Source organism: Macrosteles quadrilineatus, unplaced genomic scaffold (assembly GCF_028750875.1).
Source record: "Macrosteles quadrilineatus isolate MER2022 unplaced genomic scaffold, UCM_ALF_1.0 Scaffold_8__2_contigs__length_117827958, whole genome shotgun sequence".
Classification (NCBI taxonomy): Eukaryota; Metazoa; Arthropoda; class Insecta; order Hemiptera; family Cicadellidae; genus Macrosteles; species Macrosteles quadrilineatus.
This window is the reverse complement of record NW_026542601.1, coordinates 70580117-70592945: the sequence shown is the minus strand read 5'-3', so window position 1 is coordinate 70592945 and position 12829 is coordinate 70580117. Positions and strand designations below refer to the sequence as shown.

At 34.0% G+C, this 12829-nt stretch overlaps 1 protein-coding gene across 5 annotated transcripts in view; it reads left to right on the top strand.

Moving 5' to 3' along the window:
- LOC128999218 (glutaminyl-peptide cyclotransferase-like) overlaps positions 1 to 12231 on the top strand; it is a 48643-nt gene extending 36412 nt beyond the window's left edge. The window contains exons 6-7 of one of the 5 annotated variants that reach the window (XR_008491254.1): positions 946 to 2650; positions 2703 to 5442. Coding sequence is in view for 1 of the 5 variants with exons in the window: in XM_054425609.1 (XP_054281584.1) it covers positions 6601 to 6811; positions 11667 to 11842 (387 nt within the window). In the remaining 4 variants the exon portion in view is untranslated. Of the gene's footprint in view, positions 1 to 945; positions 2665 to 2702; positions 5443 to 6600; positions 6812 to 11666 lie in introns of those variants that run through there. The other 4 variants (XR_008491253.1, XR_008491252.1, XR_008491251.1 and 1 more) reach the window with 4 other exon arrangements.
- Positions 12232 to 12829: the final 598 nt, after the last annotated feature.

Genomic DNA, 12829 nt, shown 5'->3' with positions numbered 1-12829 from the left:
TACGTTAAACAACATTTCATTAGGCCTATACTGTAAAGAAATTCAAATAATTATATCATAGTTTTCGTAAGCAATAAAAATGCTGTTTATTGTAAAACTACTTCATTTTCTGATGCATTTTCACTAATCCGGTATTTTCTAATCCCCATATAGGCCGAATTAACGAGATCCTACTGAAGTTTAGCACAAAATTTATATACTAGTTGTCCTAAATCACCAGTTCAACCCAATTCAAATGCAATAGAAAAATGTACAAAACTAAGTGAATAGTGTATGCTTATGCTTAACAATAATTGACCACAAATGCATATGTCAGCCCAGGACCAGATCTACTTAAATACAGATTGTTACATTTGAACCCAGATTTGAAGTAGTAACTTTAGTACCACTCTAACTATCCAAATTATATGGGAATCTAACTAATTGGTATGATAAAGAGTTTGTGAGTCGGATATAAACAGCTCATGATTTAAGTGAAAATATTCATACATTAAAGAATCAGAATGTTATTGGGATACAGTAGTTGCTTAATTCCAAATACTGTATAGTTGATCACAAACTAGTAGAAACTGAATGCAGTATGAACTTCTTGCAGATACAGAATCAAATGAAAAACTATGATATTTTTTAACTAGTTATGCAACCTTTAATGACAAAAATATGAACTATGAGCATTGTTTACAACTTGCTTTTGTCCTCAACCTGTGTAAAGTGACCGCAATTACACATAGATTACACACACTTCTATTTCCATGTTAATTAATTACCCATACTAGTGGCTGATAAAACGTTTGGTAGCTGGTTAGTTCTGATTGGTAATATAGTTATTATTGTTTGTTAGTAATTTGTTAGTAAATTGTTGATTTGGGCATTGTTAACTCTCGTACATTTAAAAACTTTAGGTACCATTCTGTAATATTGTTTATAATTGGTAATTTTTTCCAGGCGTTCCATGTCTACACATCATTCCTACTCCATTTCCGACAGTTTGGCACGAGCTTTCCGACAACTACAATGCACTAGACATGCCAACTATCGACAACTTAAACAAAATACTCAGGGTCTTTACTTTAGGCTACTTAAGAGGGGGTGCCAGAACTAAAACAAAAAGGCCTAGAAATTTAGATGTTTCTACATATGACTTATAACGTCCAAACTGTTTTAAAATAGGAGACTCGGCCAAACCTACTGTACTGTACTATCTATAGCCAATGAAAATTATGTAACATAACTTAACTTGTCACATTTTCATTTAAATATCAACATTTTACATTAGATTTTATGTTGGGGTTTATAAAACTCAAACTAAAGCATTGACAGATATCCAAAACAGTACGGTTTTATGAATGACGCTGTTACACAGTTTATCAAGTTTCTGGTCTCTAACAGTCAAAAGCTTGTTCAGGAACGGAAATTGTCCAACATTTCTAAAGTTGAACTGTTAAGTTGATCTACCATGACTGATTATTTGGAATGTGTTAAGTTGAAAGTTAAGGGCTTTTGTTGCTGAAAGTTAGTTCCTCCGTAATGACATTCCAACAAAAAATATTGTATAAACAAAATTTTAAAACAACATTAGCATTTTTACATTTTAATTATTGTTAATCCATCTTGATATTTTGGCAGCTTAAGTATTATTAGTATAAGTATAGGCTAGACAATGGTTGTAAGGGTATAGAATATTTTTATATTTAATCAAATGGATTAGTTTTGTAATTTAATCATACATTATGAGGGTGTTACATTTCGGTAGGTAAAAATAGATTTGCTATGTATGCTGACGATTACGATACTTAATTTAATTTATTTTTTTTAGCTTATTAGCATGTACATGGTGCAGCATAAAAACCGATCTATTTTCTGCAGCACACTGTTCAGCGACAGGTAGTCTGAGGGTGGTTGAAGTAGGTTCGTTTGAAAGCCTACACGATGCCATTATCTGTGGTCATAGACCAGGGTTGTTGTCACTTGAGCAGCGTGAATTTGTTTTCGAGTCTTTTAAAAAAAGTAATGATTCAGTCATTGCAACTCAACAGCATTTCCATGCATTCTTTAAATTAGGTCGACATGGAGAGGTTCTGTTGCGAATATGTGTATGGATAATCAACAAAATTAAACAGAATAATACTAATTAATCCGTATGGATAAGAGTTAAGATCGAACCTCAAAATTAGCGTAATCGAGCGGTCAGACATGTTCAAAGCAGATGCTTGTTTTCGGGAGGGCCTACAAGGATTGTGTTCCACAGCAGCACCAACTCTATTGCATGTTAGTTGTCTGGCTTTCCGATCTGCTTTGGATGGCTTATCAGCTTCGTTTTGAACACAGAAGCCGTTGTTATAAAGTTGGTAACACACTACATGAGTGTGCTACTTAACGGAATCCACGTCGCCCTAATTAAAAATTAAAGGAATGCATGGAACCTCCGCTGAGTTGCAATGACTGAATCATTACTTTTTAAATTCAACTCAACAACAAACTCACATTGCTCAGGTGCCCAATGCTCTATGACCACAAATAATGGCATAGTGTAGGCTTTCCAACAAGCCTAGCCCACCACTCTCAGACGCTGAATAGTGCGCTGCATAAAATACATAGTTTTTTTGCCGTTTTTTTATTTGTTTTCAAAGTGATGTCTGTGTGTGTGTGTGTGTGTGTGTGTGTGTGTGTGTGTGTGTGTGTGTGTGTGTGTGTGTGTGTAGATGTTCATAAGCTATTGCAACTTTTGTGATTTTTCCCAACATCATTGTTACCACAACCACTTACCCATGATAAGGGGTCTTGACAAGCTTATGGGAGAAAGTATGTGTAAAATTGCTGATACCGCTTATTTAATATGTACATATGTGTCTTACTAAAAAATAATAACTTTATCAGTATCTTTAAATTTAAATCTGGAATCTAAACATGTTAAAAATCTCAACAAACTAGTCAAACAAATGTCAAATTAACAAGACTTGCTTGCAGTTGAATTTAAGCTTTTATTGGACCGCAATAAAACAAATTGTGCTGTGATTTTGTTACCTCTTTTAAGACTTTTATTAATATTTTTCACTTTTAGTTGATTGTTATGAGTTTTCAGTGAGCACACTAGAAGGTTTTACCAAGGTAAAATAAAAGCAGCATTCAACTAATTCTATTGCTTTAAAACTGGGAGTACTGAACCCAATTCTCCATGCCCCTATGTTTTACAGTTTTTAGTGTCATTAATATGCTGGAAACTTGACTAAATAATTGCTTCAGTAAAAATCAATTTTAATGTCAGTAACTAGAACTACCAAATCAAACTTTACTAAAATTGTAATTAGTTCTTAATTTCAGTCCTGTTGGATTTAGTTGTAACTTGTAACCTTCCTACTATTTTTATTTGCTATGAATTTTTGCTATCGAATTAAACTTTTTTTAATTTTTTGAACTGATCATAACTATTTTGGTTAGAGACCTTAATGTATGGGTTTCTTCATATAGAGTTAAGAAATTTGAAGGTTTTTTTTTGGTGCCCCGTAATACATTCAGTGATTCAGAATATATTTTTCTTGCCACTTCACCAAAATTTACTTAGGAAGAATACTTGCTGAATGCTTTTACTTTGTTCATGAACTATCACTGTGTAGGTTTTGTTTTGTTATGAGTTATGAGTTAACATTTTGTTTCTTGTTATTTCAGTTATTGAAAACCTCGTTTAACCAAATGAAACGACTTAAACATAAACAATGACTTGTCCCCTAGTTGTATAACCATATAGCTGAACAGTAAAGCACAAATCATTAAATTAACCCTAAAATAATATAAACAAAGTATCGTCGACACTAGCGATCACTGATCAGTGTCACCAGACATGAAATTGACACAAAAGCAAGCTTCAAAATGTACAATGGGATAAGAAGTCTGCTTGTGTTGGTTAGTCTATGACTATATCTATTAGTTTTGTTCCAAATTTAATTCTGAATGAGTAGTAGATGGTTTCAGTTTCTACAGGGTGGGGCAGAGTGGACTCCCTGATTTGATCGGTTAACTGTATAAAAACCATACAAGATTACTACAAAAGCTTTTTATTTCTGAAATCTAAATACAATGCCATTTATTTTTCATTAAGTTTTAAAAATGATATCGTCCAGGTGAAGACCTTGACGAGCGATGCACATATTTAGCCGTTCAATGAAGTTTTCAAAAACTTTACGCAGCATATCTGGCATTATTCCAGTGATAACATCAACAATTGCTTCCTTAAGGGCTTCCAAGGTCCTTGGTCGAACTTTGTAAACCTCAGTTGCAGATTCGGTCGCCCGTACACTTGTAATCCATTTCCTTAAGGTTTTAGCATCGGGAACACTATCATGACAATTCAAACCAAACCGTCTACGAAATGCACGCTGGGTCGCCACCACACTATCCTTATTTTTAAAGAACGTTTTGACTACAAAACCACGATGCTCGCCAGTTTATGGCATGGTGACTACTAACAATGGCGTCTTTCCCCCCACCACATGAAACCTCTCCCACTCCGCTAACTCGCGCGCACGCTCTTCAGCGACTGATTGAAACTAGGGAGTCCACTCTGCCCCACCCTGTATTTAGTTATCAATGAACGTTGGTTTAAACTACTTTTTAACCCATTAAAATTAAATCATCACTATTTCACTATTAGATCACAATATGAAACTGACTATTGATAGAACTACACATTCAATCTTTATGTCCATTTAGATCGAATGATTATTATAGTACCCAAAAGTCAATTAAATATAGGAGTATGTATTTGGTTCTTGGTGTAGACCTACTATTGATGTATGGATACCCTTAGATTTCTTGTTTAAGAATTTACTTTTTAACACATTATAAGGCATTTATTTTTTTAGTTCTTGTGTAATGGTTATGTTTAACTACTTTTTGGAACACTTAACCATCATAAAAATGTCACTATTGAACTATGTTACAAAACTTAAATCCACTATTTTACAAAATATTTCTGTAATATAACATTTAACCTTCTCAGTCATTCTAGAGACTTCTTTGGTTGATTTGTTCCTCTGATCCGTCCATACCCTGTATATCGGGATGTGCAGCTAGCATCTCCCCCAAAAAGATAGTGATCATTTCTTAGTCTTATCAACATCTAAAATCAGGTACTGGTAATGTTAGATTGGCTCAACATTTTATACAAAATATGTTACGCACTAGGATTGGAATTTATTTTGACATAGTTCTTAGCATTCATGACATGTAACCAAAATAACATATTCATGAACAAAAATTGTATTTGTAATTTTCTTGTTAAGTTTTGGATAATGTTTTTGAATTGTATACATTATGTTTAATTCTAATAACTGACACCTTTTTGATACCCAATGATGTTTTTTGGAATTGTAAGAAACTTAAATGTTTTGCTAAATATCTACATGTATTTATAAAGACAATCAAGAGCTTTAGATATATGCTTTTTTGTGGAAATAATTAAACAAATAAAACAAAATTTAATCTATAAGGTCCTTTAATCATACATCCCTCTAAACTGTTACAAATCCGGAATGTGAAAGTGTGTCCAGCACAGTAAGATTAATATTGTTATCTTATGGAAGAGTAAAATAGTGAAAGGTATTTTATTTTTGTAATGTTATTTATCATCATGGCAGTTCTTAGAACCAAGATCAAGGTAAGGTTCTTAACGGGATATGAACAACTAACTACAGTTATGAAAATTACCTGCTTTATAACGCAGACATGCTCAACCTTATTAGCTCCATCTAGTTTACTACTCATTGTTGTACGTTTGACATGAATCAATAATTTAAAAAAGCTGCATATCTCAATTAATCAAAACTAACGATTACTACTTGATAATTTTTTATCATGGAGCTCCTAAAGCAAATTTATTTTCACATCAATAAATACCGTATGTATAAGTAAACCTCAATTATGTTAGAAGAAAAAAGACGATTGTCCATAGTTTTTTGTTTGCTAATGGTAATTTAATTATTTATGGAATCATCAATATTCTTCTGTTAGTTATAGTTGTTGATGCTTCGAGTTCTCAAGATATTTTTAAAATCATCAATCATGGGTTTTTAATAAGAACATTTTGCAAACCAATTCTTGGCAACATAATGTCTAATATAGACATGTTTCCAAGACTTTAGAACTAGAATAAACATTATTTCTAAGAAAGATTAAATTCTGTGAAATGTCAATTACACATTGCCAGCCCCAGCTTGCTAGCTTATTAGTAAAAAAGCAGGCTTGTTAGCAAGTGCCATATAACTAACCAAAGTCCCCACAAACTAATAACCCCCACCTCTGATGTCATTAATAACCATCCTTCTTTTCACTTGTTCTCAAGTAACTAAGAGTAGGCCTACAATTGGATAATTTTACAATCTTTTTTGTTCACTGTGCTGTGGGTGGCGTGCATCAGATGTTTAACAGCAGCTATCAGGGAGGTGCGGCGATACCCTTGGCTAGTGTACGAGATTTATGTGAGAGCTAGTAGCTTATAATGTATGTTATTGAGCCTTTAGAGTATTTTTCTTTAAAATACCCTTCACTTAACTCATCTAGAACCATAACAGAAGTTGAGATTATAACTCGTATTTGACATTTCAGGACCTACTGGTACTTCTAGACCTGCTTGGGTACAAGAGCCCCACCTTCATCAGCAGTTTTGCTGACACTCATGAGTGGTATCAGCAGATCATGTCGGCAGAACAGAGACTGCACAATCAGAAGCTGCTTGTCAATCACCCTAGGTCTTACTTCTTTGACTTTCAACTGAACTTGGGAGTCGGCGACGACCACGTTCCATTCTTGGAGAGAGGTATTTCATGTTTATATTGTGTCGAGCTTGGTAATTTTTCCATCAAGGATACCAATTTGCTGTTCAATTTGTTCTTCTAGAATTGATGCAATCACTGCAATAGGCCTATGTTTCATATATACTTAGTGATCTTTCCAATAATTATTTCACGTGGCTAGTGCAAAGCTACTACTCCATTCTAAAATCTCATTACCACAAATACATTTTATTACACATGCATTCGATTACACTGAGGGACACATAAAGATTTCATTTGATAATTTCATTAATAATTGCAGTAAAATTCCCTTGCAGTTCTATGTTATTTGATATTTTGGGTTGACGACTTCTCTGTGCAACGATAATGTTTGAAAATGGAACAGTTATGCTCCTAACTATCAATAGGGCTACATAATGTTTTTAGGAACATTCATTTCCCAATAAAAAATTATGAGAGGACACGGTTTAAGAAAATTTGGTTCTTTTAATTTACAGTAGGATATAGTAAAAAATGTGAAATTATAATTTTTCACAGGTTTTTTTGCTAGTTGGTTCAAATTAGATGTTGTCATAAATAAAAAAATAATAATAGTGCTGCACCCTGCTGGTAAACCTTAACTTTTTAATGCTATTTAATATCATAGAACCAACTTGTGTAGTTGATAAGGTTAACATGGGAAACTCCAGAGCCACTGGGGCGGAACCCAAAAGGATTTTTGAGATACGAATGCGTCTATGTAATTGGGAACGTGAGCTTTTGCATTTATCACACCAAATTTCAGCCCAATCCAACCAATATTTTTCACGTTTACTTGTCACAAACATCCATCCATCCAAACTTTCTCACTTATAATATTAGTAGGATAGGATTTAAATAGTAGAATGATACTACTAAGCTACCATTCATCATGTACTATTTTTTACATTTTCTGAATGGCAAACACAACATATTTAACCTCAGTAATCATTTCAACTGTAAAGAAAATAATAAAGTTTGTTTTTGTAAATCGTGCTACCCTGTTTACAAAAATTTACGGGTCCGCGGAATTGGCTAACTCTGGAACTCGCTAACCCCATGTTAAACGCCCTATCTTCAAATTTGGTCGATGGGAGGAACTCGCTAACTTGTTCGGTTTTGGAATTGGCTAACTCCGGAACCCGCTAACCCGCTCTAGAGCCGGGTTAGCGAATTCCGTCCTCGTACGGAAGTCGCTAACTCGGTCCCTCGGCAGAACTCGCTAACTCCCAATCAGAAGCCTCGCGGGCCGTCCAATGGGAGCCAAGCACGAAGATTTTTGGCCAGTGTTGCCGAAAGTGTAGTACCTATATCGTATCGGTACCATAATGTCGTATCCTACGAATAATTAGGAGTAAGATATTATTCTTATGGTTATTAGGGTAGAAAATGCATTATAGTCTTACCATAGACTAACCAACACAAGTAAACTTTACATCCTAGTGTAAACTTTGAAGCTCGTTTTTCGTGTCTAATTCATGTCCGGTGACACTGATCGCTAGTGTCGACGAAATTGTGTTTCTATTATTTTATAGTTAACTTCATGATTTGTTCATTACTGAACTGGTTATACCCTATTTATACTGGTTAAATAAATAGGGTACGTGTTATAAGTTGTGATTAAAACGTTTTATTTGGTTAAACGAGGTTTTAAATTACTGAAAACAAGAAACAATTGTAAACAAAACACGACCTCTAAAGACAGTGCACCGGACATAACTACTATGAGAAATGTACTAATATAAGGGAGTATGTTTTATATGTGGTTTTCTTACTTAAATAGTAGTTTATTGGGATACAAAATGATAATACTGTACATTTAATTAGGATATTATACATGTTATAAAATATCTATTTTCGTAGTCCACCATTTGTTTCTTTTATTCGAATAAATACCATTTTGTTAACTTCTGCAATAAAAATTATTAAGTTCGTATTTTATATACTGGGCTCGTAACCTTTAATCATAAAATTGAATCATAAATCATGATAAAATTTACACGTTAAACGTCATTACAGAAATGCATTGCAGTGGTAATTTATTTAAAAGTAGAGCTATTGAATTTAAATAAATATTGACCAATACATTATAAAGTGGTAGGCCTAATGTATTAATGGATTGCATAAAAAAATTTTCTATGTATAGTAAAATTGCAAATTTCTATTATCGTAGGCTATTAGGCCTACTGTAGTGTACAACCCGTGTCATCCTCTTAATTTTGTTTAATTAATATTAATTTTACGTCTTTCAGTAGGTCTACTTTTTAAAAGTTTTGAGTTTTTATGGTTCTAAACGGACCCAGGCGTCAGTGGCGGTTCTAGGACCTTGTCAAGGGTGGGCCACCGGGGGGCTTGGGGGGTGTGGACTGTGGGTGGAGCATTGGGGGGTTCTCCCCCGGGAAAATTTGGAATTTTCAAAGCTGTTTGGTGACTTTCTAAAGACATTTTTAACACCTAAAACCTTGCCTAATTGTCCATAAACTCCGCATTTCACCTGTTGTTTTTCATTAGCAAATAGACATTTTAAAAATTAAACTATGGCGATTGCATATTGCATTCATGAATTTCAAAACACTGTAGACTACGGCCATATCCGCCTAAAAAAGCCGTTGGGTGACTTTCTACAGCCAGTTTTAACGTCTAGAACTGTGTGCAAAACCTCCCATTTCCCCATTTTTATTTGTCATGAATAAGTTTAAAACTAACTATGACGATTGCATTCATAAATCTCAAAACATATTGTAGGCTACGGCAATATCGTCCAAAAGGCTGTTTACTGACTTTCTAAAGCCGTTACTGATGTCTATTTGTGTCCAACTGTCCAAAAACCTGCAATTTCACCTGTTATTTGTCTTTGTCATGAGCAAGTAAGTAGACATTTTAAAAATCAAACTATGACGAACTTGCATTCATGAATTTCAAAACATCGGCCTACTGTAGACTACGAAGCCATATCTCCTAAAAATAAGCCGTTTGGTCACTTTTATATGGCCATTTCTAACGGCTAGAACTGTGCTCAATAATTATCCTAAAACCTTCCATTTCACCTATTATATGCTTTTTATATGTCATGCAAGCAAGAAGATACGTTTTACTTATGTTTTTCTACAGTCCATTTCATAGATCTGTCACAATATGTATAGTATCGAATTCAGTACCGGTAATAGCATTGACTACCTATACAAAACTTTAACATTAGTGTTAATATAGTAAATGGTAAAAGGCTACTGGTGCTACCGCTGATTGCTGATTGATGCCTATGTAAAGTTAGTGGCTAGCAGACAATTTGACAACTATGGAACATCAGGAAATCAGCTGTTTTCCCGTCCTCGTATGGTCCTTGCTCGCGCGCTCGGCGCTCGCCTTTGCCCTAGCATGTCAACAGCTGACTGCTGTAAAAATTGGATGATGCTTATAACCACAGCCACCTCTGTATAACTAACTTTCCATTGCGTAATATTGTTTTATTTGCGGTGCTATTGTCCACAAAGTTGATCTATGTGGAACTTAATACTACTCCTGCCATCGCTTATTAAGTTTAATAAAATCTACATTGATGTCTGTTTTATGACATTGCGTGTTTTAAGGGCGAAATGTACGTTTAAATTTATTTTTCCAGGGTCCAAGGGGGGGGGGCTTTAGCCCCTGTAGCCCTCCCCCTTGGAACCGCCACTGCCAGGCGTTCTTGTTTGTTACCATTTTTATGAATGGTGGCTATAGCTAAAACTACCTGATCTTATCTAAAAACAAAGCTATTGTCTATTGAGTAGACAACACACGCGTTCAGTACCGGGGAACGGGGAACCGAGCAATGGCTTGGTATACACTCGATTATAAAAACAATATAAAGGAAACCCAACACTCAAATCAGGAAAATCCGTCAAGTCGTTGATTAAGAATCGTGAATTAAAATAACCCTGTTCCGTTTTATGTATTATATCTTCTCCTATTATTTACTAGAGGTGCATAGGTGTACAATCTAAAACCTGTTTTAAAACATGTAACATTATTACTAAAAAATTCAACACATTTTAGAATTAGGCAACTATTTACTAGTAGACCTACAATGCTTTGGTTATAATTGATATGAAACTTAGTCTATGTCATATTTTTTACACGTAAGTTGGAAGATTCAACGACGAACATTTAATTTTAAATCTATGAATTAGTTATGAAAGTTACAATGGTTGATTACTGTATTAATTGATGGTTTTGGTTTATTACGACATTACGATTAAATTTGTTTTCCGTGTTTGAGAACTTGGGTGTATTTTAGCTTAATTTCGTAGATGTTTAATTATTTAGTACCAATTAAACTGAATTTTCAATATTTTTCATATTTTATTATTTTGTTTATACTGATAGCATTTATGTTTAAGATCAAAATCATAAACATTTAATTAATTGGCCACTGTACAGTTCAATAAAAAAACACTTTTTCATTACTTGTTAATTGTCTTTTAATTACTTTGGGCTAGTTATCTGTTCAAAGTGGAGTTGATAACAAAAAACAATAACATTTACTGTATCTTCATTGACACTGATATTTTGAAATACGGCAGTGTACGATTATTTCGTCGTGCAAGGTTGGCAACGCTCCATGCAGTGGGCGCGGCTGGGTTAGCGACTTCCAGAGTTAGCGAATTCCGCCGCGAGACAAAATCGAGTTGCGGGTTCCGGAGTTAGCCAATTCCTGACTGAGACGGTTAGCCAGTTCCAGAGTTAGCCAGTTCCGACACATGACCGAGTCAGCGAGTTCCTGAGTTAGCCAATTCCTACGTCTCAAATTTACACTAAAATTCTTTAAATAAAGCCTTGTAGTTGTGATAAATCTGCATTTATAATGTATCGCTTTTCCAGGTGTTTCAGTGGTCCATGTCATACCCACTCCGTTCCCTGAAGTTTGGCATGAACTTTCAGACAACTATGAAAATTTAGACTTTGACGTGATCCACAATCTCATCAAAATTTTGTATGTATTCACTCTGGAGTATCTAGAAGGGACGACAAACTATCCAATCATTGAGGAGTTATAAACAAGTTTTGTTTGTGGATTCCACTGATCAGGGACTGAATTAGTTAACTAATTGAATTTTTATCTCCTATTTGGCATTCAATTCTCTTTCTAAACTTAAACAACAGCATACTTTTAAAATCTGTTGGCTTGGCTTGACTTGCATACTTTTCACATCCTGAATACTTGTTAAAAAAATATTAAAGTAAAGTGTCTTTCTAAAGCGTACCATTTAGTACAACAATTCAATACGAACCAGAAGGTTATTACGAGGAAAATTCCCTGACAATTTGAAAAATTAGTAAAACTCCCTCATTGACATCTAGCTTGTTTATAGTTTGATAAGGTGTCAAACAATTTTACAAGTATGAACTATTTGAGTCAAACCTTTTTCATTTCTGAATGCCTTCTGTTTTATTTTCTGTTATGATTTCTACTTCTATACAGGTCCTAGAACTAATGAAAACATAACAATATTTTTACTCTGGTGTTTTGTATTGTTAAAATTTACATTAGGCCTAGGTACATAGTTTTGATCAATAAATTTTACATTGTTCAGGTAATAGGTGTCTGATTTCTACTATTCCCAGATACCTCCATCATCAAACACAAGTCGACACAAAATATTCCCTAGTATTTTGACAATAATTTTAACAAGGAATAAGGTTAAAATAAAGACAGTTAAAAAAATAAATAGTTTATTAGTAATGGTAACACATGAATGGCCCCAGGCATTAGGCACGCTATAAGGCGTTACAAAAGCTTCGTCCACATTTATAGATATTAGCTTACACATTCACACACTAAGCTACATGGTTCATCCCTTTATCACAGTTTGTATTTCTATTTACCACTATAAAAAGTAAACCAGACTGGAGTCTCCTTAATATGACATCATTAGGTATTATCATTGACTATATATATTATTAACTTTTTTTAGTTTAAAACTAACTGGAATTAGGTATAAATGTCATCAATATTAATTTAGCAAGTAGATAAAATATTGGGA